Here is a 25,765-nt window from a genome sequence, read left to right on the forward strand (position 1 = left end):
CCTTCTATATTTGGAATGCACGTATATCTTTAGTGACACGTCAAAAAAGTGATTCATGTTTCATTTAATTTATTTTTCTTTTCATAATTAATTAATGTGAAGTACCCGTAATAAAAAAAATTAACCCACCCGATTGGTGTAGCTGATTTCTAAGTCGAGAGTTCTAAGGTTAAAATTCTAATAAACGTAGTTAGTTGCTTTTATTCAAATTTGAACACTAGATCGTGGATACCGGTGTTATTTGATGATTGGGTTTCAATTAATCACACGACTCAGGAATGGTCGGCCTGAGTCTGTTCAAGATTTCACGTTTACCGATACATTCACACACATATTGATGAATCGCTAATAACTTTAATTGTTTACGCAACTATAAATAAAAAAATAATAAAATATAAAAAAATAATATAAAAAAAAACAATCGGGGAACTTTCCAATTATTAATAAAGAAACCAAATTTTACTTAATTTTTCACCTACGTCCAATTTTTTATCTCGTAACATAAAAATTTACAAAAAAAAATTATTTTGTCAGAATAATCCTTCTACTTCATATATATTGTTAATATGTTAACAATATCTTAGCCCTATAAAAAAAGATACAGAATGTTCAAAAACTAACGCAACCTTACGGGAAAATGAGTAAGTTACAAAAACTGTTGAAAGTGGCCTCTATTATGCGATTCACATAATTAAATTCGACGTTGCACACATCGCAACGTCGGTTGAGGAACACATTTTATAACGTCGGTTGAGGAATTACAGCGACACATCGTTCAATTTCACTGTGCAATTTGGGAATGGTAAGAGAATGAGTTATGTAAGCAGCATCCTTAAGGTATCTCCTCAAGAAAAAGTAAGGAAGGATAAAATCAGGAGACCGAGGGAGCCACAACGTTTTCAAAATCACTTGTTCGTGAAAACATTGATCCAGGAAAATCGTAGTGTTGTTGTATGAACCGTACCATGTCTGCTGAAACCACGTGTACACTAGCCTATCTCCAAGTCCCGTGATGTTATCATGTTTTATTATTATTTATTTGATAACCGGCAATATTTTATAATCGGAAGAATATCTTGTACAACATTTTACAATCAAAATATTTTACACTTTGAATTTAATTTTATTATAATTAATTTATTGTTTGAATCATGTAACGTTTGCTGTGAGGAGGGGAATATGCCCATGATTCTAGCAAGATGAGGGATGACTCTAGCAAGTCATCCCTCATTCGGACATCTCAACCCCATAGGGGGAAGACACCCACCTACTAACGTTACCGGTCGCCAGACCACCCCCTCCGTTCCGAACCCTGAGGGGCTTTACCGGAGGTCGTCTTTAGACCCTCTAACTGATTACATCTCACAGTCATCAGCCAGGATGCCACCGAGGTAAATGCCTCGGCAGACATTTGCATCAGTAAAATAAATATCAAATTTCGCCTTCACGTAGGCTTCAAACGGATATATTCACATCCAACCTAACATGATTCCCTCAAACTAACTGACCGAAACCGCGGAAGCGCGAACCCTGCGCCTAGTAAAACTTTCACAACACCGTTTGTGACTGTGAATGCCTCAGAAAACGAACGATTTTAAAGTTAAATCAGTGTTACACTCATACCAATCAAAATTATGTCTTCCGCAACATAGAAATTCAGACCTACACCAAAATTATCGACCAATTGAGGTCACTTAACAAGGGGAACGCATCCTCATTCCGGTCCGCGCAGGAACCGGGGACAAACTCTGCACCCCCACCCAGTCCCATCATGGGTGTCTCGCGTGGCACGATCAGGACCGCCACCGGAGGAGGGAAGACACGCCTCCGGTCGCACGGGCTACCATACCCCGGCAACGCGGCCACTCCCAGCAGCGGAAGCCCCAAATCGAATCACAAACAATACCAATATAATCGTGTCACGATGCCAATGCGCCTACCTCCAACCAATCCAATCCCTAAGCCGGAATCCTAGCCACCCGGGATCCTACCATTTTCGAGTACCTCGATTAAACTCCCTCTGCAGGTCTACACATCGCAAGGGCGCGAAGAAAACCAACCACTATAGAACACTCCTCGCAGATCATCCAGTTAATACGGAGATCAAGAAAGGAATGTATTCGCCTCATTCGGACAACGTACAATACCTACGACTTTAACTGGACCGCCGCCTAACATGAAAAATTCACGTTAGAGAAAAGAGAAAACAATTAAATATCATGCTTACACAATTGAAATGGTTATTAGAAAGAAGTTCCGTATTATCGTTGAAATACAAACTGTTGTTGTACAAGGCATTTTTAAAGCCAATATGGGCCTACGGGATACAACTTTGGGATACGGCAAGCAGGAGTAATAACAACATCATCCAAAGGTTCCAAAACGAAGTGCTGAGAAACATCACGAATACCAGGGATGCCGTGCGCCGGCTAAGTACAAAATATGCATTTAAGCTTAACGCATACGAAAACCATCTGGGTGTTAACTTTTTGGATAATAGTGAAGCTGTGAGACGACAAAAGAGGCTGCACGTATTGGATCTAGAAGCTGTTATATCATTACATGTTCTTTTTTCTATGTGTGACGACAATTTTTTTTTTTTAACTCAATTGCTTGTTCCGTTTAATTTTATTGTTATCACTACTGGTGTTGGAGGGGGGATATCATTGGATGCCTCTCTTTCACGTCATTATTTAAAACTGCAATATTTATTTATAGTTTCATTGTTCAGGAAAGTAATTGTAAATAAAGCAATGAACACCCAAAAAAATTATTGTTTAAATAATTTCAAATTAAAGTTTATTTTAAAATTCCTGTTAATTATATGCAATATATTAATTCCAATAAAAGTGTTAAAATTATTGTTGATCTCAACCTGACAGATAGCCAAAGTGACCTTAATATATATATATATATATAAAACAGGATTAATTATTTATAGTTCACAAATCACCAGATACACACATATGTAAAGTAAGACTGATCTCTCCTTCAAGACAAGTGTTGAAAATTCTTTCCCACTCAATAAGACGTTTTCGGATCCAACAGATCCGTCATCAGTTGTTAAGATACCACAATCAACATAACATTGAGGTAATTGTTCACTAAGGCCAAGACTAATTAAAACAGTTAATCATATGTTAAAACAGACGTCAATGCACAGATTTTAAAGCCAATTTAAATAAATCATCGTGTTCAAAATCATCGTGGTGGATGCGAAAGGCTTTATGGAGTGGGAAAGGATTTTTAATGCTTGACTTGAAGGTGAGATCAATCTTACTTTATATATGTGTGTATCTGATGATTTGTAAACTATAAATAATTGTAATTTAACACACAGAACAACATGATTCTAAAATTAGTAAAACAGGATATATATATATATATATCAGGAGTGGTCGGCCTTAGTCTTTTCAAGTCTATACATTTACCGGCTCATTTACAATTACACGCAAGACTCCGTTTCTAAGATACGTGGTTAATTGAAACCCGACCACCAAAGAACACCGGTATCCACGATCAAATATTCAAATCCGTATAAAAGTAACTGTCTTTACTAGGACTTGAACGCTGGAAACCTCGACTTCCAAATCAACTGATTTGGGAAGACGCGTTCACCACTAGACTATCCCGGTGGTAAACTAAGTTACTCTGTAACCTAGTTTATATATATATATATAATGGTGGGCTGACTATACTTTTTTGAATTCTACTTGTAAAACTAAACAAAAATATCTTTAGGAAAAATGACAATTTCCCCTTCGTTCTCCCGCTTTTCACCACTTAGGTATTTTTATATAAAAATTTACATCTCAAGTTCGGATAGGGGAATCACATTAATATTTGGTAACCGTCTTTATAATAAAGTTTTAAAATTAGCAAAAAATCAGGACTTAAATACCTTCGCAAATTACAAAACGGCGGCCATGTTTATTTATCAATCCGTTATATCTCCATAAATATTAGTTCTATCTTTGCTAAAATATTAAGCCTTTTATTTTTAACTAAATAACATTTTATTTTTTAAATCGGTTAACAAATAGCCGAGTTATGGCAGAAAATTGATGTAATTTTGTGTCTGTTTTCATGTTCTCCACTTTACGTTCAATTCGATTAAATATTAGTTGTTTTTATTTATTGTCAATTCTAGTATTGTAAATTAGTGTCAAATTAAGTAATTTATTTTATTATAATAAAATAAATATAGTTTTAAATAATATAGTGCATTTATAGTTTATAATTATACTTTATAACCAGTTTTACAGTCTTAACTTGATATTTAATTGTTTCCTCTTTTCTCTAACGTGATTTTTCCATGTTACGCGGCGGTCCAGTTAAAGTCCTAGGTATCATATGTTGTCTGAATGAAGGATGTGAACTCCATCTAGCCAGAGTCGTGAGCAAATTCCCTCCTCATCGCAAACGTCACATGACTCAAACAATAAATTAATTATAATAAAATTAGATTCAAAGTATAAAATATTTTGATTGTAAAAGATGTACTATATTTTTAAACATAATACTTAATATACTTTATAGTTTTTAATGTAATATATATAGTTTTTTATTTTCTCATAATAAAATTTAATATTAAATAATAATAAAACAATTGATAATAATTTTTCACTTTTGAATAATTTTAAGAATTCGAAAAAATATTGTCAGCCCCCATTTTAGAAACACTTTGTATGTGTTTTTATAAAAGATTTATGTTGATGATTTATTGATATATAAAATAATCATAAAAACTTTCTTTACTTTAAAAAAAAATATTCATTCATAACTTTTTCAAAGTAGTTCGTTCTTTATGAAATTAGAAAGAAAAACCATTAATTTTTGTTATTAAATTTACTTAAAATTATGTTAGTCAAATTACAACTTCTATGATTTCTTTTGAAACAGATACATTTATTTCTAATGAGAGAATTAATATTATCTTTAAAGATAAAAGTTGCTAATTTAAAGAAAAATTAAAATTAAATGAATACTGGTTACATCACGGGATTACTTCCCCCTCCAGACTTTACTGCTACTAATTTCTCATTCATTCTCTCTCTTTCTCTCTCTCTTAGACATGCATGCGCGTGCTCGCACGCTTACATACAAAGTGGAGAGAGAGACTAAGCGGGAATTACTAAAGGGACGTTGAATGGGTGAGGTCAAATAACTATTGCAGGAATAATTTCAATTACAGTTTAAGAATTTCACACATTAGTATGACTCATATTATTTTTTTATAGATACAATTTTTGCGCTAATGCGCAATATAAAGTAACAATAAAATCTTCAGGATTACCCAAACTGAAGTAGTTAACATAATTTATACTAAAAATATAAAATAAAAAGACATTGTCAATATAAAAACCCAAATAAACAAGTAATGGTTTATAAAATAAGTCATTAAAACTGCCTTACGTATATACAACGTAGATAAAACCTAAAAAAGTATCTACGTAGATAAAACGTAAATCTACGTAAAATATTTGAATGGAAGTCTTAATTTCATACTGGATTTAGAATAGTTTAAAAATTACCATTATATCTTATACCATATTATTGTACGGTTTTGTTTTATTAATGTCTATTCTTACATCTTACGCAAATAAAATGAAAGGAAAAAATATAGCTAAAAAACACACAAAATATTATAAAAGAAACCTTAGATGTGTCAATATTGACTTTAAAAGTGAAAGGTACTTCTATATTTTCAGACTAATCCTAAAAATACTAGTACACTGTGACAGTAAATATTCGTTAATATACGCTGCGGTACATTAACTTCACTTCATTCATCGTACAGTGTTTGTTTTTTTAAATTCATATTTTTTTTTGTCTTCAGTCATTTGGCTGGTTTGATGCAGCTCTCCAAGATTCCCTATCTAGTGCTAGTCGTTTCATTTCGGTATGCTCCCTACATCCTACATCCCTAACAATTTGTTTTACATATTCCAAATGTTGCCTGCCTGCACAATCTTTTCCTTCTACCTGTCCCTCCAATATCAAAGAGACTATTCCAGGATGCCTTAATATGTGGCCTGTAAGTCTGTCTCTTGTTTTAGCTATATTTTTCCAAGTGCTTCTTGCTTCATCGATTTGCCGCAACACCTCTTCATTTGTCACTTTATCAACCACCCATCTGATTTTTTACATTCTTCTATAGCATCCCATTTTAGAAGCTTCTAATCTTTTCTTCTCAGGTACTCCAATCGTCCAAGTTTCACTTCCATGTAAGGCTACGCTCCAAACATATACTTTCAAAAATGTTTTCCTGACTTTTAAATTAATTTTTGATGTAAACAAATAATATTTCTGACTGAAGGCTCATTTTGCCTTTGCTATTCGGCATTTTATATCGCTCCTGTTTCGTCCATTTTTAGTAATTCTACTTCCCAAATAACAAAATTCTTCTACCTCCATAATCTTTTCTCCTCCTATTTTCACATTCAGCAGTCCATATTTGTTATTTCTACTACATTTCACTACTTTCATTTTGTTCTTCTTTATTTTCATGCGGTAGTGTTTGCGTAGGACTTCATCCATGACGTTCGTTGTTTCTTCTAAATCTTTTTTACTCTCGGCTAGAATTACTATATCATCAGCAAATCGTAGCATCTTTATATTCTCATCTTTTACTGTTACTCCGGATCTAAATTGTTCTTTAACATCATTAACTGCTAGTTCTATGTAAAGATTAAAAAGTAACGGGATAGGGAATATTCTTGTTAGATTCCCTTTATTATTACGGCTTCTTTCTTATGTTCTTAAATTATTACTGTCGCTGTTTAGTTCCTGTAAATGTTAGCAATTGTTCTTAAATTTATATTATTTCCTAATAACGTAACTGAAAATTTTATAAATTAAAACAAAACACAAATGAAGCTTCCAGTTAAGAAAAATCTTAAAATATTTGAAAAAGCAATAAGAATTTTGAAAAATGAAATAAAAGTAATCTTTTTAGAGAGTCCTAAATTCGCCAGAGTTAATCAGTAATCAAATATTATTAATTAGCAGTCGTCAGGTTTCTATATGTTATTATATCAAGTTGTGACAAGCCATATTTTGAAAAAAAATTTTAATTTACAATTTATTCAATTAAAAATAAAATCTCTATGAATATATGTTTAAAATGCATCATATTTATTAAATAAATAAATAAATATATACATATATATTTATTTATTTATATATATATATAAATTTATTTATTTATTTATTTACATAATATATATATATATATATATATATATATGTATATATATATATATATATGTGTGTGTGTGTGCATACACAATATACAGAATAATTCAGGAGTAAAGGGAAATAATTTGGGAACTGATTTTAGAGCTTGAAATAAGAAAAATGTTCATACAATCGTATGTCCTTAAACGCTTTGTTATCGAATTACGACTAGCGAAAAATTTTTCCCGAATTTCAGTTCTCCCGGTAAAATGAGATCATACTGAAATTTTGAAGGCATTACATTAGGGATAAACTTGACGGTTTCTTATGTTTTTTGATCTGAAAAATCTGATAAAAAAATTCCCATAACTGTATCTACCAGAGTTTTCATGATATAATTACTTTAAAGCGAAATGGGTAACTTGGTGAAGCTGTTCTAATCAAGGTTTTACCAGAATACCTTGAACCGCCTCCGGGAATTACCGTTCAGGTATTACTTCAGAGGATGAATGAGGATGATATGTATGAGTGCAAATGAAGTGTAGTCTTGTACAGTCTCATTTCGACCATTCCTGAGGTGTGTGGTTAATTGAAACCCAACCATCAAAGAACACTGGTATTCACGATCTAGTATTCAAATCCGAATGAACTGCCTTTAATAGGACTTGAACGCTGGAACTCTCGACTTCCAAATTAGCTGATTTGGGAAGACGCGTTCACCACTTGACCAACCCGGTAGGTTAATCAAAGATACTTCAATGCGACAACTTACAGACATGAGTACATTACTAGCGTGGCCATGAACGACACAGGTTCGCCAATCTTAAGGAGAGAAATTTCCCAGCGATCTTTACTTTAGAGTAATTCCTGGTGTATAAATTTTACATGGATAAAATATTTGAAGATTTTAAAGACCGTTTGCGTGCTCAAAAAAGTTTTCAGTTCTTTAGAGTAAAAAAAAAAAGTTGAAATATAATGTGTTTTGATTAATGTCGATGTATAAACAACATAATGTTATAGTTAAGTTATCAGCATACTTGTGTGTTTAATTTAATAGATAAGATTGTCAGTTATCTGAAAACCATAAACAATTATCAGTGTTATCTTAGTTACCTTTCTAATCAACACTTTTTAAACTTAATATGCTTTAATATTATTTCATTGAACATTTTCATTTATTTTTTTTTTCATTTTTTGTCCCTTAATTATATTACCGAAATCTGTGAATCTTTAACATTATCGATACCAACTCAGATAGTCATATTTTTACTACATATTCATTCCAATGTGTCTTTAAATAATTACATTATAATAATGTCATTTAATTCAGTATAGAATTATTAATAAATTCAATCGCGTGTTTGCGATATTGATCCTGCATAAAAATAAGCTTTATCTGCATTCCATTAAGCTTTATCTGCAATTTCGGTTTACCTTTTCCTTTTCTGTTAATGCTAATAATTGAATAATCATATATTAATACAAACAGTACCTTCTGTAAATTTAATGGTTATTAATGTAGGTCTAGGAAAGCTGTATAAAATTAAAATATTTTTTAAGCTCTTTAAATATATTTCTTCTCTTTAAATATACTTCTCTTTAATATATTTTAAAGAGCGTCTAAGTATATTAATATCTCTCGGGAAATATAAACTAGTCCTTATTTATGAAAATATAATTTAGGAGGTAAATGCTGGAGTATAAAGAAGCTAAATAAATATTTACAAAATGACATCTTAGTAAATTTATGTAAAAAGACAAACCAGTGGTAATATAAATAAGGCCTGAACATATTAGGATACTAGAAAGCAGATTTATTTAGTTTCCAAGTGTGAAGTTTTTTTTCTTTATTTCTAAAATTTTTTCCTTCCTTTTGTTGCTACTGACATGGAACAGATTAAATTATACCGTATTACATAGTACCACAATATGGCGTAAAATAATTAAAGAATAGATATTTATACATTTTTAAACATTTTTTATAGTAACTACTATTAATTCAGTTAATATACATAATATGAAAATAAAGACTCTTTTTATTGGAATCGTCATCATAAATGACAATAGGTCCTGCTAAAAAAATAAATATTTTTGAATATTAAAATAATTATATAATTTTTAATTTTTTATTGAAGGTTTAAAAATATATATATATATATATATATATATATATATATATATCAAATATTTTCTTATTTTAAACGATCGATACAATTATTCTAAACTTTAAATAATATATAAGATGAAAAACTATGTATTTAAGCAAAAAAAAAAAAAAAAAATTTAATTAAATAAAATAAAACATAAAGAAATATATTGTAAGTTGTTAATTTTCTTTTAGAAACCAATTTACCTGCTGTCCTTGTAATTTTACGTATTTTAAGTTGACAATTATTTAATGTACAGTTAGTATAAAATAAACTAGTCCTATATGAAAATAGAAATATTTTTTTTTACAAATTCTGAAAGAAAAGTTTTTCAGAAATATTTCTTTATAAGGATAAAATAAAAATCTACGCCCGTTTAAATATTTTTTAATTATTTATAAATATATTTTAACGATAATAATTTGGATAACGCATGTTGCAGAATAATCGATTAAACGTGTTAACAGATGGAGGATTCATTTTGTGTTGATATTTTTTAATTGTTCATGAAGAAAATAAGTTAAAATGGTCGTTCATTTATTATTAGGTTGTTACTTATACGATCATAAATAAAACAAAAATTTCAGACGTTAATTGATCTGATCGAGTAATTCTGTGTAGGACTACTACATTTTTACTTTTAAAGAGACCTATCCTGTGGTAGATTAAACTTTATATATTGTGAAATTTATTTCTTAACTTACAATAAGAAAATTTCATTTGATTTAGATATAATTGCTGCACATTTTATATGATTATACGTGTAAAAAAGTTTTCTAAGTTACAACACATTAATCGTTCAAATATCCAGGCATTTAATGCGTACCGAGTTAAGCCACGTGCTTGCGTGCGATTTTTTTATCAGTTAAGATTTTTATTATTTATTTTCCCTCAGCTAAGAGCTACTCAACGCGCTTACTACCGCAAGAAATTATTCCTCACTATTAAAATACTGAAGGGTGAATGAATCAGTGTGGAAATTACAGGAAGTCTCAAACGTTAAACGTTTCTTAAAACGTTTTAAATTACAATTTTCTAAAACATTTTTACAGTAACAATACAAATAATTACACATTACTAATCCAGTATTCATCACCATCAAATAATGAAGGATGTTTTTTAGGCAGCCTAGAATATAACTGGTGTATTTTAAACAGGCGAGCTCAATGATTGTAGTATAGTTATTACTTACACACTCATCAATTAATTTAATGTTAGTCCGCTAGATGACACCACCTATCAACTAACAAAAGCGCATTCTTACTTAGGAGAATGCGCTTAGTAAACTGGGCAATTTGTTTATTACAAAACAACAATATGGTTATTATTTTAAGACAGCTTTCATTATACTGGGAATAGTGTACAAAAGAGTTCTATTTTTGAATACAGTATACAGTTAATTATTTTCACAAATTCATTAGTTAATTTAACTTTAATCCGTTAGATGGCATTATCTGGCAACTATAATGAAAGCGCATCCTACTTATTAGTTCGTCATCAACTGGACAATTTGTCTTCTATACAATAAAAATATGGATATTCTTTTATACATATATTTTTTAATTAGTAATTAGAAATGAAATGGTAAGTGAAAAAATTCCCAACCCTTTAAAGGAATTAAACCCGATTCTAAGGTTTTAAAGGCCAACATGAGTATTACACCTTCTTTTTCTGTTTAGCCTCCAGTACCATCATATGGTATTACTTCAAAGGATGAATGAGGATGATATGTATGAATGTAAATGAAGTGTAGTCTAGTACAGCCTCAGGTCGACCATTCCTCAGGTGTGTGGTTAATTGAAACCCAACCACCAAAGAACAACTGGTATCCATGATGTAGTATTCAAATTCTAATAAAAGTAGCCTTTACTAGAATTTTAATTAATAAAATCCTAGTAATTAAAGTCTAATTAATTTCATTTTAGTTTTTATTATTCATATTGTTTTTACTAGGTAGGTATTAATTATTGTCATTAAAATAGTTAATTATATAGTATGAATAGGCCTACAATAATAATAAATTTTTTATGAGTTCCTCATAACAACTTTTAGCCATCTACAACCTGCCACTGAAACAAAATTCTGGGAAGCTGGAATGACCTACACGGTGAAAGTGCAACAGAACCAATTAAAACCTTAATATATTGCCCAAAAATAAAAAATAAAATTATATATCAAACTCATAGAAAAATAATAACTTGTGAAATAATAAAAATTAACTAATAATGCAATACAATATAAAATTCATATATAATAACAGTAATAACTGAGATAAAGGCTCAGAGCTAAGACCTTGATCAAATTGTCGAAACAAGTGATAATAATTAAGAAGAAAAAAAACTTTGGGTTATCCAGTTATGTATAATAGATGGATGGCTTCACTAATTAATGAAATATCATTAGCAACAACAGCCACAGAATTTTGAAGACAGACAATCTTTCCAAAGCATCTTGCCAAAGGAACCGATGAAGCTGAATGCTGCATCCGAAAAAATGACAATTTTTTCTGGATCTAACATAAGACACTTAGTACCAATATTGGTTATATCACTGAGAATACTACCTCTAAGTACCGTAGTAGCAAATATAATTTCCTGAAACAACCGCCGATCACTCAGGGAACTAAGACCCCAGAAACTCCACTGGGCCTTATAATAATCATAAGAAGCTTCACTAAAACCTCTGTGTCAAAAATGAAATAAGATGTCTCTGAACATTTCAGTTAAATTAGAAGTGTAGATTCTATTATAATTCTATACTGGGGCGCAGTATTCATGCGCCGCCCTAACCATTGTCTTGTACAGATGAGAATCAATTGAACATCTTGAAACAAGTGACAGGCTCATAAAAAAACTCTAAGGTTTCTCCTTACTTTAACTGATGTTTAAAAAAACATGTACATTAAACAACAATTTGTAATCAAACAAAACACCCAAGTCTTTTTTACTGCTTCTTCTCTATGTATTCAACACTGACCAAAGTCATAAAAATGTTTAACTTTGATTGTCTTTCTGAAATATGTAATGTAAAAGGTTCTTTCTAAGTTGAGGGTCATTCTATTAACAGTAGACCATTCATGTATAACATTAATGCACTGCAAAATCAACTGATCATTTTTTCAATTCACCTAAACACAAATTTTGACATTATCTGGAAATAAAAGCATCCTAGAAGATGTGTAGGAGGTGATGTCATTTATGTAAAGAATAATAATAATAAATAATAAGAACAATTATAAAAATTAAAATAAAAAAAATAAATAAATTGAAGTAAAAAAACAATAAATCTTTTGCGTTCTTTTGCGAGGCCTTTGCAATTTACTCCGCCTTGAAAGTTATCAGAACCCATAGTGATGACAGCTTCCTAGTAATTACAGACTCTAGGAGTGTACTTGAGAGCTTGAGCTGCAGATGTTCTGAATCCATCGTTCAGATTATTCATGATATCCTTTCAAGGTTAAATAAGACTGTGGTACTGGTATTAGTCCCTGGCCATTATGGCATCCCCGGGAACGAACGGGCCGATGAGGCTGCAAAGAGAGCTGCAATAAATGGCATTCGAGTACAATCTACATGTGAGAGAGACTTCATGAGATCAGTCCGTGTAAAATTGCGTGCTCACTGGAATAGGTTCTGGCTGCTGAGTCCTCCCACGGCATTGCATAACATCCAGGAGAATATGCTCGAGAAACCTCTTTCCTCAAGCAACAGAAGAGACCAAGTCATCTTAACTCGGCTAAGGATTGGACGCACCAGGCTTACCCACGCTCATCTAATTGGCTCTCCTCAGAAGATCTGTGAGCTTGCAAGGTCAAATGGTCCGTGCATCATTTGCTCTTTGACTGCCCACTCTTTGGAACCATCCGACAAAATTTAGACCTGGGTTCAGATATGAAATTTCTACTAAACCGGAAAGAAGGTATAAAACATCTGTTGCGGTTCCTCTCCTACAGTGAAATGAAGAATGAAGAATACAATTTAGTGGTTTTTGTCTGATTTATGTATTTTAGTTTATATTTGTTGTTGTTACTTGTCTAAATTTATTCTTTATTGTTCCTTCTCTGTATTGTATATTTTTATTGTTTTATGTAACATTACATGATAGTGTTACTATAGTCGCTATGATTGTAATTGTTGATGTGGCTGTAAAAAAAAAACAATAAATAAAACTAAGAAAACGAAGTAAGGTACGGAAATAAAGGACTACATCTATCTTTACGCAGTATTTAATTAAATAAAATAATAGGTGACCCAACTTTCAGACAGTTTTAATTTTTTTAAATATATTTTTCATGTTGTAGAAATAGCAGGCTTTTAAGGTTGCCTAATGATTAAAGTTCTCTCCAGGTCTTACTTCATTAAGAAAAGTTTCTCTTTCAACGAAAATATTTAAATGCAGTCAGAGGACTCTATTTGTTCTATATTAAAGAACTCTAAATAGTCATTATTCTATATATTAAAGACCCCTCCCCCGACTGTATTTAAATATTTTCGTTAAAAGAGAAAATTTTCTTAATTATGTTAGACCTGAAGAGAACTTTAATCATTAAGTAAACTTTAATGCCTGCTATTTGAACAACACGAAAAATATATTTAAACAAACATATTTAAACTGTCGGAAAGTTGATTGGTCATTCATTATTTTTTTTAATTGAATATTGCATAACGATGTTTAGTCCTTTAATTTCATACCCTGTTTTCTTTTCTTTAATTCTTTTTATTATCGTAATCTTAGTTCAATTTATTCATTTATTTTATTTTCTGGCAGTTTTGTTTTTTAATTTTTACAATTGTTCTTATCATTTAGTACTTTTTAATGAACATCAAGAAAAATTCACGATTCGAAAACGTATTAAACGTACTGATCCAAATACCTTCCACCAGCACCCGGCGTGCTGGTGGAAGGTAGTTTTTTTTACTCCGCGTGTGTACGGAACATTCCTTGTTCTTTCCCTTTTTTAGTTGAGTCGGTGAAAGGAATATGAAAATGAAAGTTTAGTTGTTTTTTTTTCAGTAGCGATCAGAAAATGACGGAAAGCAAAGGCTGTTTGATCGCCAAATCTGTCCAGAAACACGCTGGAAGGGCGGAAGACAAGGTAATTAGTAAAAATTAATTACGCATTTGTTTCTGTATACACAGAAATTAAAATTAAGCACCGTTGGACTATAGTGTTTTATTTAAGAGGAAATTTTTTTAAGCTATTAGCTAATAATACAAAAAATATTATCTGAATTGATATTTTATTAATTATTCGGTTAAACCGAATACGGTTTTTAAGTACCCGTATTCCTGAATGTGATAAAGTGTAGAATTAGATTATTACCCTGCTTCCAGCTATTCTAATTAATTCATTTTTTCGGTTCTTTTATTTTACAGAAAATTTTAACCGTGGTCTCAAAAAGGCCCGTAAAAAATTTCTGGAGCAGCACCACCACTAATTTCAGCAACAAACCGCCAGTGCTCTCCAACTGTCTCACGCGATTCAGGGCTACGAAGGGTAACGATGTGAGTAATGATGTGAGTGCTCAGATCTACGACAACTCTATCTAGGGTAATCCCTTGTAGTTTATATACCGTTACAGCCCAGCACAATATTAGTGACAACATACACCGTTCCACTTTGCCCTGTCCCCCGACAACATTAAATTCGACAATAGAGGGCTCGATCCTCAATCCGATGCCGAGAGAATTACCTCTAATCGTACTGTCATCAAACTCTACAAAGACCGTTTGTGGGAGCTCGCCGGGCTCAAGCTGGTCTCGGCGTAGTGCAGGCCACTCGATTTTTTGAGTATCTCAGTTAATTTTTGTTGTCTGATTCCATCGTGATTTTGTATTATAATAACAAATACCCCCTTGTATTTAAAAAATCGGAAGACCGGTTGCGAAAATATTAAACATTTCCGAATAATCGTGATCTGTTACATCGAGAGTATACCTGATGCGTGCAAAAGTTTGAATTATGAAAATCGGACGGTTGTTTGAAGAGATATTATAAGAGCACCTCATTGCAACTCCCAAAACAACGCCTCCGGAGCACCCCGTTTCTGCAGTACCTAAGTGAGTAAAAAACATTGTCTGACTAAGTTTTTTTTTTGAATTTATAGGTTATACTAATATAATAGAATATTGTAAATTTGTTCAAAGTCAATAGACAGGCCTAAGCCTGTCAATACGTCATAGTTCATTGAAGTAACCAAGGACTTAGTTAAATTTTCGAAGAAAATTTTATAAGATTGAAATATTTCAAAGTCCTACAGACACTCTACTAGGGGAAATCCTTTCCTTACGTAACTCCTACAGTTTTCATCCTTACTGGGCTTACCCAGGTGGCGGCCATAAAACCAGGCGAAGAAAACTGTCATTTTGTGGACTTAGCTAACATTGGTCCCAACAGTCAATTTGCTGGCGCAAGTCCTGGAGCATTGGTGCTCCAGGACTCAACTATACTTGAGGATAATAGAATAACAACTAGGGGCACAAGATATACGATTCTAGTAAAGGGGATAGAAATACGGCGTCACATGTTTTCAGAGCCCTCAGGAGAGTGGTAGGGAAAACCGATTCGGCAGTATTTGTAGTCCCCACAGGGCCGGTAGGAATAATAATTAAAAAGATCGTCATTTATGTCATGAGAAAGGGCAAGACGCTTCCCAAAATGGTGCTGCCTATTCACGGAGAACAAGTGGGGGCAAGATCGAGGTTAGCCTCGGTGAGAAGAGGTACGCCTACAATCGCTGAAAGTAAGACAGTAGTAGTAAAAGCCCAGGGGAAGTCATATGCAGATTTGGTCAAGACGATGAAAGAGAAAGTAAGAGCAGAAGAGGCAGGTGAGGTCCTGTCTATTAGAAGGGGCAGAAATCAGGAGGTCGAGGTGAGAATAAAAGGCTCTCAAAAGGTGGAGGAGTTCACCTCGCTGCTCCGAAGTCGTGTAGCCGATCTCCAAGTAGACGTCAGGACTAGAGGTGATCCTCGAACCGTTGTTCATATCAAAGACTTAGAATATGACACATCAGAGAGTGAAATTAAGGAAGCAGTTGAAAAAGTCATAGGAACGGGAGAGAGAGCTTCCAAGTAACCTCTCTTAGAGAAGCATCGGGTAATACTAAGACCGCGACAGTGATAACAACATACAGGGGCGCAGTAAAACTGGTGGCTGAAAGACTAAGAGTAGGGTGGGTGAACTGCCGTACGTATTTAAGAACTGAGAACGAGAAGTGCTATAGGTGCTGGGCAACCGGGCACGGCAGAAGGGACTGAAGTGGCCCTGACAGGTCCCATTTGTGTTTTAGCTGCGGGGGTCAGGGTCACTCGATCAGGGACTGTCATGAGGCCACCAAATGTCTAGACTGCGATAGCCGGTCCCATAGGACTGGAAGCACAGGATGTAGAAAGCCGCATGATTAAAGTGCTTTTACTGAATAACAACAGGAGTTTACTGTCCGGTGATCTTGCAGAGGAAATTGCCACGAGAGGTGAATATGACTTTATTGTAGCCACGGAGCCCATTGCACGTTCGGCGGCCAGGCCGCAGTGGGTTCCGGACAGAAATGGTGTGGTAGCCATCAGACGAGTAGCCAACAACAGGGATTTCGGACTATCTCAGAGAGGATGATATTGTTGCCGTCGAACTATGCGATTTGATTTTGGTGGGGACACCAAAGAACATCAGCCCAAACTGTGCTTTGGATCAATTCCAAGATAGAATTTTTATCTATCTGAGATAGAGGAGAAGAACTGCCTACACCAAGAACAGTACGGCTTTAGGAAAGGGCGTTCCACGATACAGGCGATTAAGATAGTTACGGAATGGACAACAGCAGCCAAAAGCGGTACTCTGAGATCTAGAAGTCTGCCATTACTTGTGTTACTGGATGTAAAAAACGCATTTGGAGCAATTATTGATGCTCTAATAAACATGAACATCAGTGATTACATTGTAAATCAGTACTAACACGATAGACATACTGAGGTCAAGACTGTTGAGGGCACGATCAATTTTCAGATGTTTGGCGGCGTTCCACAGGGGTCCGTTCTAGGATCCATACTCTGGAATGTTTTCTATGATGGCATATTCAGGCTTCCTTATCCGGAAGGAGTGAGGATTGTCGGCTATGCAGATGACGTTGCGGTACTGGTGGAAGACAGGGAAGTGGACCGTCTTGAAATTAAGGCAAATCAGGCCTTACAACTATTAGACGAATGGTTAGATAACAACCAACTCCAAGTAGCCCCAACGAAGTGAAAATGCATTTTGCTCTCTGGTAGGAGAAGGGTCAGAGGAATAAATATAGAAATAAGGGGGGAAATTATTCGTGAAGTCAGTAACGTCAAATACTTGGGCGTATTCATAGATAAGAGTCTAAAGTACGGTTATCACACAGATATGATTTGTCAAAAGGTTGCCCCTACAATTAAGGCTCTAAGAGGTCTATTTAATAACCACTGTGCACCAAAACTGGTGGTCAGAAGGTTGATCACAACGGCAATGATGTCATCTATCTTATACGCGGCACCAGTCTGGGTCACTGCAATGAATGTACAACGCAATAAACACAAACTTAGAAGCGTGCACAGAGTAGCACTAATACGAGTTGTCTCAGGATATAGAACAATTTCTTACGATGCGTTATGTGTCTTAGCTGAAACGCCTCACATTGAATTGCAGATAAAAGGCCGAAGCATGAGGGCGGCAGGTGTGCCAAGAGCCGAGGTAGAAGACACAGTCGTTAGCAACTGGCAAACCGCATGGTCATCCACTCAAACAGGAGAGTGGACAAGGAGACTTATTCCCAATCTGAAAGAGTGGTTGGGTGGGGAGAAAGGCGGACTAAATTTCCACACCACTCAGTTGATGACAGGACATGGGTCGTTCGGGAAATACCTTAATAGAATCGGGAAAAGGCAGACGTCAAAGTGTCCGTACTGTCAGGAAGAAGACGACGCGGAACACATAGTATTCAACTGCTATAGATGGGAGGGTCTCAGACATGAAATAAGGCATAATAACCTGACACCTGACAACCTGGTTAGCTGGCTAATGCAATCCAATAACAACTGGGATTGGTTTTCCAATTTTGCGAGCACCGTCCTCAAATCTAAAGAGGAAGAGGAGAGGCATTACAGACGATAGGCGCGAAGATAGGGCAGGGAGGACAGTCCCACCCCGGAGGGCCCGTATGCTTAGGTATGCGGGTTCCGGTGATGGGGTGGGAAAGGGTTGCTTGGGGTTGCCTGGGTCGCCTGGGGTCGCCTCGGTCGCCTGGGGTTGCTTGAAAGGGATAAAGAAAAGACCGAGTCCCGGCCGGCGGTGTCGGTTCCTGGGGGCGCTTCGGTGCTTGCTGGGACTGGCGCCGCCGGTTTGAGGCAGGCATAAAAGAGTAAAGATCGAGACCCGGTTCTCTGCGTGTGCGGAGGGGACGGCATAGCCGGACCTTCCCTTACGTGCGGAGAATTAGAGGAGGGCAGGAATAAGAAAAGATCCGGAACCGGGGGGCTGATCTGCCGTGCCGGACGTACAGCCGGTGGTTGGGGAGGCCCCCTTAGAGTCACAAGGACACATCCCTGGGCCGTGTATACTTGAGTGGATGTCCGGCCCAAGGATGTAGGGGGGGGAAAAAAGGTGCTTGCATACCTCACCACTCTAACCTCACACGCACTCCTCATGGGAAACCCATTATTGTTAAACAGATTTTCAAATTTATTTTATTCAACGTAAATTTAATTATTACTTTTTTTTTAATATTATTCATTCGATTAATTCGAATCATTTAGTTCACACCAAGCTCTCACAGTGATTCACACCAGAGACTCACAGTTCACAGTTCATTAATTCAATTCATTAAAGTTTGTGCTTCAAACAACAAATTCTACTATATATATAAATATAATATATATATATATATATATATATATATATATATATATATATATATATATATATATATATATATTTATGTAATTTTTATATATATACATATTTATATAGACTATGACAATTACGGTAACGTAAGGATTCCAACGCGGGATAATACATCTAAATCTGGAGCTGAATCTAATCGTTGGAGCTGCTGTGGTGGAAGAAACATACATATGTACATACACACAAAATATATTACATTCCTTTTTGGGCAGTCTTGAAAACAATTAATATTATATTTCCTATTATAAAATCAATTCTACTGTTCAGTTTGATAGAGGAGGTCATTGCTTTTTTCTTCTTTCTTGTTTAATAACAAATGTACAGGGTGTCCCATATAAAAAGCAACCCATCAATCACTCATCCATGAAATTTCAAAAGTCAAGCTTACTCCCCTACTCGTTACTGAAATGGACTCGTCTTACATCTGAACATCGCGGCGACGCAGTAGAACACTACCGATAGTAACAACAATGCAATCATAACGTTCAGTGTATTGCTAGAGACAAGATGGTGTTTTCGATAGATGAACGTGTTTTCATTATTGAGACGTACTTCAGTACGATATCAGCGGTTGCAGTGCAAGATTTGTTTTGCCATAAGTACCCGGATAAACCAGCTCCTAACAAAACATTAGTATTAAGGTTAGTTGCAAAATTTAGAGAGACCGGTTCTGTTAATAACAAGGAACACAAAAGATCTGCGTCAGTGTTGAATACAGATACAGTCGGTGAAATCAAAGACCGATTACTTGCCTCGCCAAATAAATCGATCAGACGTTTGTCTGCTGAAATTAATTTGTCTAAATCGACTGTTCATCGGGCGACCAAACGATTACAATTACGACCTTATCGCATTCAAACGGTTCATCGACTTCTTGAGCCCGACTACGAAAAACGGCTACAATATTGTCAACGGTTCCGTCGATTTCTGCGTGCGGGAATAAATGTTATGGATTCGTTGTTTTTCACAGATGAAGCACGGTTTCATTTGGATGGCTGGTAAACAGCCAAAACAGTAGAATTTGGAGTGCTGAAAATCCCCACGTTTATCACGAAAAACAGTTACACCCGCAGAAGTTGGGCGTGTGGTGCGCGATATCGCGGAAGAAAATAATCGGTCCTATTTTTTTCGAGTACACCATTAATGCAGAACGATATCACGATATTTTATTTCGGTTCATCGCACTCTTGGAAGAGGAAGACAGACACTGCTGGCTGCAACATGACGGTGCGATATCTCACTACGCAGGTTCAACTTCTGATTTCGTCGAGGAATTCTTTGGTAATCGCGTGATCGGTCGAGGCTTTTGGCCACCAAGATCTCCAGATTTGACTGCGGCGGATTTTTTTCTACGGGGTTACCTCAAAGAAAAAGCCTACAGCAACAAACCACGAACACTTGAACGATTGAAAGTCAATATTGAACAAGCTGTATTAAATATCCAGCCACAAACTTTGAAAAAACGTTGCAAGAAACGCTGTAAAAAGAATTGAAGCTTGTATTCAAGAAGATGGCGGCCACTTCCAACATTTACTCAAAATGTAAGGTAATGGATGGTAATAATAAAAATTACATTTACATTTACACATGCCTTTTTATTATTTCAATACCTACCAATATAAGGTTGGGTTGCGTTTTATATGGGACACTCTGTAGTTTAATTGGCTACACTATAAGTGTTCTAAAACTTTACTACCTCGAATTTACTTAATTATTGAATTCCACAATAAATATTTATCGAAAATTTCACTCATACAAAACAAAAGTTTTCTCTTAACAAGAAGATTTTTTAAGAATATCCATTAAACAGATATTTTATTTCTCTAAAATATTTGTTTTTTAGTAAATATAAAAATTAGTTTTCTTTATTATTAGGTTTTGGCTCCAATTGGCCATCAGTTAAATACAAATTCCTTAAAATATGCTTTAAACATATTTATCTTTAGAGATGTCAAAAATAACATTACTCCCATTTGTTTGTTATTTCTGTTAATAATATTAGAAAATACAGTGATGAAATTAAAATGCCCTTCACAATTAATTACCGTATATTATTACCCTAGAACAATAACTGTAATTAACTGCAGGTCTTTCAATTTTATTTTATAATATTTGTTACTTCTTTTTGTTTTAGATATTTTATTACTTGTTGACAATATTAAAAACGTCACGTGTTTATTAATTAGTGTTATTTTAATCTTATCAGTTTTAAAGATAATTTATAATTATTATATTACATTTATGATATTTAATTAAATTTTTATTTATTATTATATTATTTCTTAAAACTAAATACAGTACTTTGGCAAATGAAAAAGTTCTTTATTATGTTTCCGTTGTTTTTTTAAGAAATTACCCAAACAATTAAAAGATTTTTCCAGCAATTTATTTAAAGTAGGATTAAACATTTTTTTTTTTTTTTTACATAAACAAACTTTGTCATGACTTTTTAAATAATACTAAACGAAAAAAAAAAAATATATTTTTTGCATCCTGTTCAACATATTCATAAATAAATGTTCAGATGATACTTATTAATACTTTATGAAATGTCATTTATTACATGACTAAGGAGTGTAATGTTTTTAGGGTGTATGTATGTATGTTTGTTCCACTGTAGCAGCTCAACGGCGGAACTAATTTAGTTGTATTAATCCGCGTTGAAATACATACGTTACGAAAAGTATCATAGGCTATCTAAATATGTATATATGTACGCTTAATTGTAATTAAAAGATCATAAGAAATCATACATACGATTCTAAATGAATAATCGATAGTATTTTCAGTATTGATTTCTTTATATCGAACATAGTTGTGTTTTAATATGTGCTACGACACTGAAAGAATTAATTACGGTAGTAAAATTTATTAATGTATTTTATAATTGTTATTATTTACTGTTTATAAACATTTAAGAAAAAATCTTACGATTTTTTGACGAGCAGTATTTCCGATCATGTACGCATGTTCTTTCTACCTTTTTTCAGTTATTTGTTGGTTTGCTTCTTTTGCTACTCGTTATAACTTCTCACTTTTTGTTTTTCCTTTTTAAATGAATTTTAACTATGGTCTAACGCTCTTGAATGATCAGTCTAGTATCAGCCATCAGAAACTCAACATGTACTTACAACAATCGTATAAATTCAATTTCCATTTACCATTTCAATTTAAAAAGTGTAAATCCTAGTACTTTCAGAGCTGTTAATCCATCTTCAGGGATTTTCTAAAAGATGTTGATTTAAATTTAAATCAATAATCGTTTTTAAAAGGCGAAACTAGCCTTCAGTCAGAAATGTAATTTCAGTCAAAAATTAATTTAATGTTAGAAAAACATTTTTGAAAGTATATGTTTGGGCAGTAGCTTTATATGAAAATGAAACTTGGACGATCGGAGTACCTGAGAAAAAGATTAGAAGCTTTTGAAATGCGGTGCTATAGGAGAATGTTAAAAATCAGACGGGTGGATAAAGTGACAAATGATGAGCTGTTGCGGTAAATCGATGAAGAAAGAAGCATTTGGAAAAATATAGTTAAAAGAAGAGACAGAATTATAGGCCATATGTTAAGGCATCCTGGAATAATCGCTTTTATGTTGGAGCTTCAAGTAGATGGGAAAAATTGTGCAGGTAGGCAACGTTTGGAATTTGTTAAAAAAAATTGTTAGGGATGTATGTTGCACTGGGTATACCAAAATGAAACGACTAGCACTAGATAGGGAATCTTTTAGAGCTGCATCAAACCAGCCAAATAACTGAAGACAAAAAAAAATTATTTTTTCATTATTTTATTTTTCAAAATAAATTAATCTAAGCGCATTTAATTCAATAATAAATTTTCGTGAAAGCGATTCGTGCTAATGATCAAAGTTTGCCATATTATTAATTAAATTTTTTTTTTTTTAATGAATATTAATTTGTAATAATAAATAAATATGTATAAATATATAAATTTGTATAAAATTAACAAATTTGTAATATTAAAATAGCTAGATATTCAAAAATGTTACCAACAATTTAGTTAGTTCTTTATTAAATCATTAGGTATTTTGTATTATATCTACTCGCCTTAATTAAACTAACAGCTTTGTTCATTAAATCTTTTAGTTACTTAAAAGTCGTTGTTTTCAACAAACAAAAAAAAAAGAATCTTGCGCCATTCTGCGCATGATGACTGATTTTTCGTTATTTTATTCTGTTTTCTTTTGAACAAATACAAATTTATTTTGATGGAATATTTTACAAAAAACCCTTTAATCCATAAAAAAATTGTTATACGTCAAAAGAGCGCTGCAATAAAAAAAACAAAACAAGTTTCAACTCGCTGACCACTGTTACTACATAAACGCGTATGCAGCACACCGATACACAGTCAACTTTTTTCAACATTAAATTGAGCAAAATTCAAGCACGACTCAACAAATCATCATTCAATTTTGACATGCAGAATTTTAAATAGACTACTAAAGTATATTTAAATTTCAATGAAATTGATCAAGTAGTTTTGAAGATTTTCGAGCCATACTATTTTATTATACAAGAACACCTGATTTTAAGTGAACGATAGTATTTTTGTACTCTTCATATCTCAGAAAGTAAAAATTTATTTTCATCCCCCATTTCCACCATGCGACCGCAAGTAATATAGTACTTTTCTTCGGAAAAGTTACATACAAGTATTTTTTCTTTTTTTTTAAAAAGAATTACGAGTATTTTATCGATTAAACGTATGTAACATAAATATATACTGATTATTGCATCACGTAAAACAATAAAAATAGATTCAACTGAATAGTTAACAGCTAATTAGTGATAATAATCTAAGTGAGAAAAAAACATTTAAAAAACTTTGCTCTTTACGAAATCTGCGCATAAAAAATGAAACAAATATATATATATAAATATTACGTAAATTTTGGTATGACTGACGGATGGTAGATTAATTAACTAATCGAATCTCTTTCGAATCGTGAACATAAATTCAGAACTTTTAAAACATACTGAAATAAATACGTATTAATTAAGAAAACATCATTAATAAAAATCTTTCTTACCGTATTGGTTTTAGAATAGCGGATAAAATGCCATGATGATGATGATTTTGATGAAGAAACTGTGTCTGTTCTTCTTGATGAATTTGATTGGTACTACACTCCTTTTCATATTCTCTTTCTGCATCTTCAAACTTTTTTTTTGTCACTTCAACGTCCTCCAAATCATCACTTTTTATTGTATCATTATCTGACATATTTATTATATTATTTTTTATTAAATCACTTTCATTATCGCACTGTGTCTTTGTTCGATTTATTAATTAATAACTTTTAACTGCACACACACACACACATATTTATTTGGATTTAAACGGGTTACTATATAGGTGATTATACTGAAATATGTCAAACATTTGATTACGATCAGTGTACAAAATTAGTATACTTTGTTAGAACTCAAACATATATATATATATATATATACTTACACAAAAAGTAGTCGACTGGATAAATATAAGAGATTTGTAAAGTATAAAATGAAATTTATCTTAATAAATACATATTATAAAGCTACTATTACGTAAAAGAAGTTAATTTAACTGGTTTATCTGGTTACTAACAAGAATATCGATCTAAAATTCATTTATTCGGAATGTTAAGATTACTAAGCGTAGATAACACATTTAAATCAAGTATAAGCTACTTATTTATGACATGCAGATGAACTTTAGGGAATAGAATAAAACAGAAATTACGAGTTCGCTCTTTAATAAATTTATTTTGATGACTCACCTTTAGAAAAAATAAAACTCGCTTTAATAAATAACTTCTTAAATTAGCTTTTAAAAATGTCTTTAAAACGCTTTGAAATAACTTTAACACTTTTAAATAACTTGAAAACTAACTCGCCTTTTAAAAAATAACAGAATTTTTAAAATTATATAAAACGATTGATCATTATATAAAGACTGCTCCTGTCTAGCGTGATATTATTTGTTTAATAAATAACAGCTGTTTTTCCAGATGGCAAACCCTACATAACAATATGATTTATCAAATATCCATCGGTTAAATTTTATCTTGTATTCTACTATTGTTATTGAATATAATATTAAATATCAAATATTTAATATCTAATTTAAAATAGCAGATTACAGAATATTTGTTTCCCCCATACTTTCACTGAAATAAATTACTGTCGGAACTAATTATATTACTTTCCCGTCTAGATACCGTTATACCTCTACAAGGAGAAGTAATGTAATCCGTTCGATTTGGGCATTTGCGTTTTTTACCGGATCTTGACGTTTTGACACCTAAGAAACCCAAAAAAAAACAAAAAACCGGATGGAAATTTTCCGGATGTTCATGTTCATAAGTACGCGCGTGTGTTCAATGTTAGCCTCTAAATCACCTTACATCTCCAGAACTACTGGACCGATTTTGAATAAACTTGCTCAGATTATTTCTATATATGGGACATTGATGTCATTAAATTTTCAACTAAAAGATCAAGTGGGTGAA

At 33.0% G+C, this 25,765-nt stretch overlaps 1 protein-coding gene across 11 annotated transcripts in view; it reads right to left on the reverse strand.

Annotated features, from left to right (window-relative positions):
* fray (oxidative stress responsive kinase frayed) overlaps positions 1 to 25,765 on the reverse strand; it is a 196,230-nt gene that overhangs the window by 103,449 nt on the left and 67,016 nt on the right. For 8 of the 11 annotated variants that reach the window (XM_075355660.1, XM_075355662.1, XM_075355665.1 and 5 more), the window contains one exon: positions 24,302 to 24,636. The exons of the other annotated variants lie outside the window; for them this stretch is intronic. In XM_075355660.1, coding sequence (XP_075211775.1) covers positions 24,302 to 24,495 — 194 coding nt within the window. In that variant the 5' untranslated portion in view covers positions 24,496 to 24,636. Of the gene's footprint in view, positions 1 to 24,301; positions 24,637 to 25,765 lie in introns of those variants that run through there. 11 annotated transcript variants of the gene reach the window in all.

The sequence above is a fragment of the Lycorma delicatula genome, chromosome 2, assembly GCF_047948215.1.
Source record: "Lycorma delicatula isolate Av1 chromosome 2, ASM4794821v1, whole genome shotgun sequence".
Taxonomy (NCBI): Eukaryota; Metazoa; Arthropoda; class Insecta; order Hemiptera; family Fulgoridae; genus Lycorma; species Lycorma delicatula.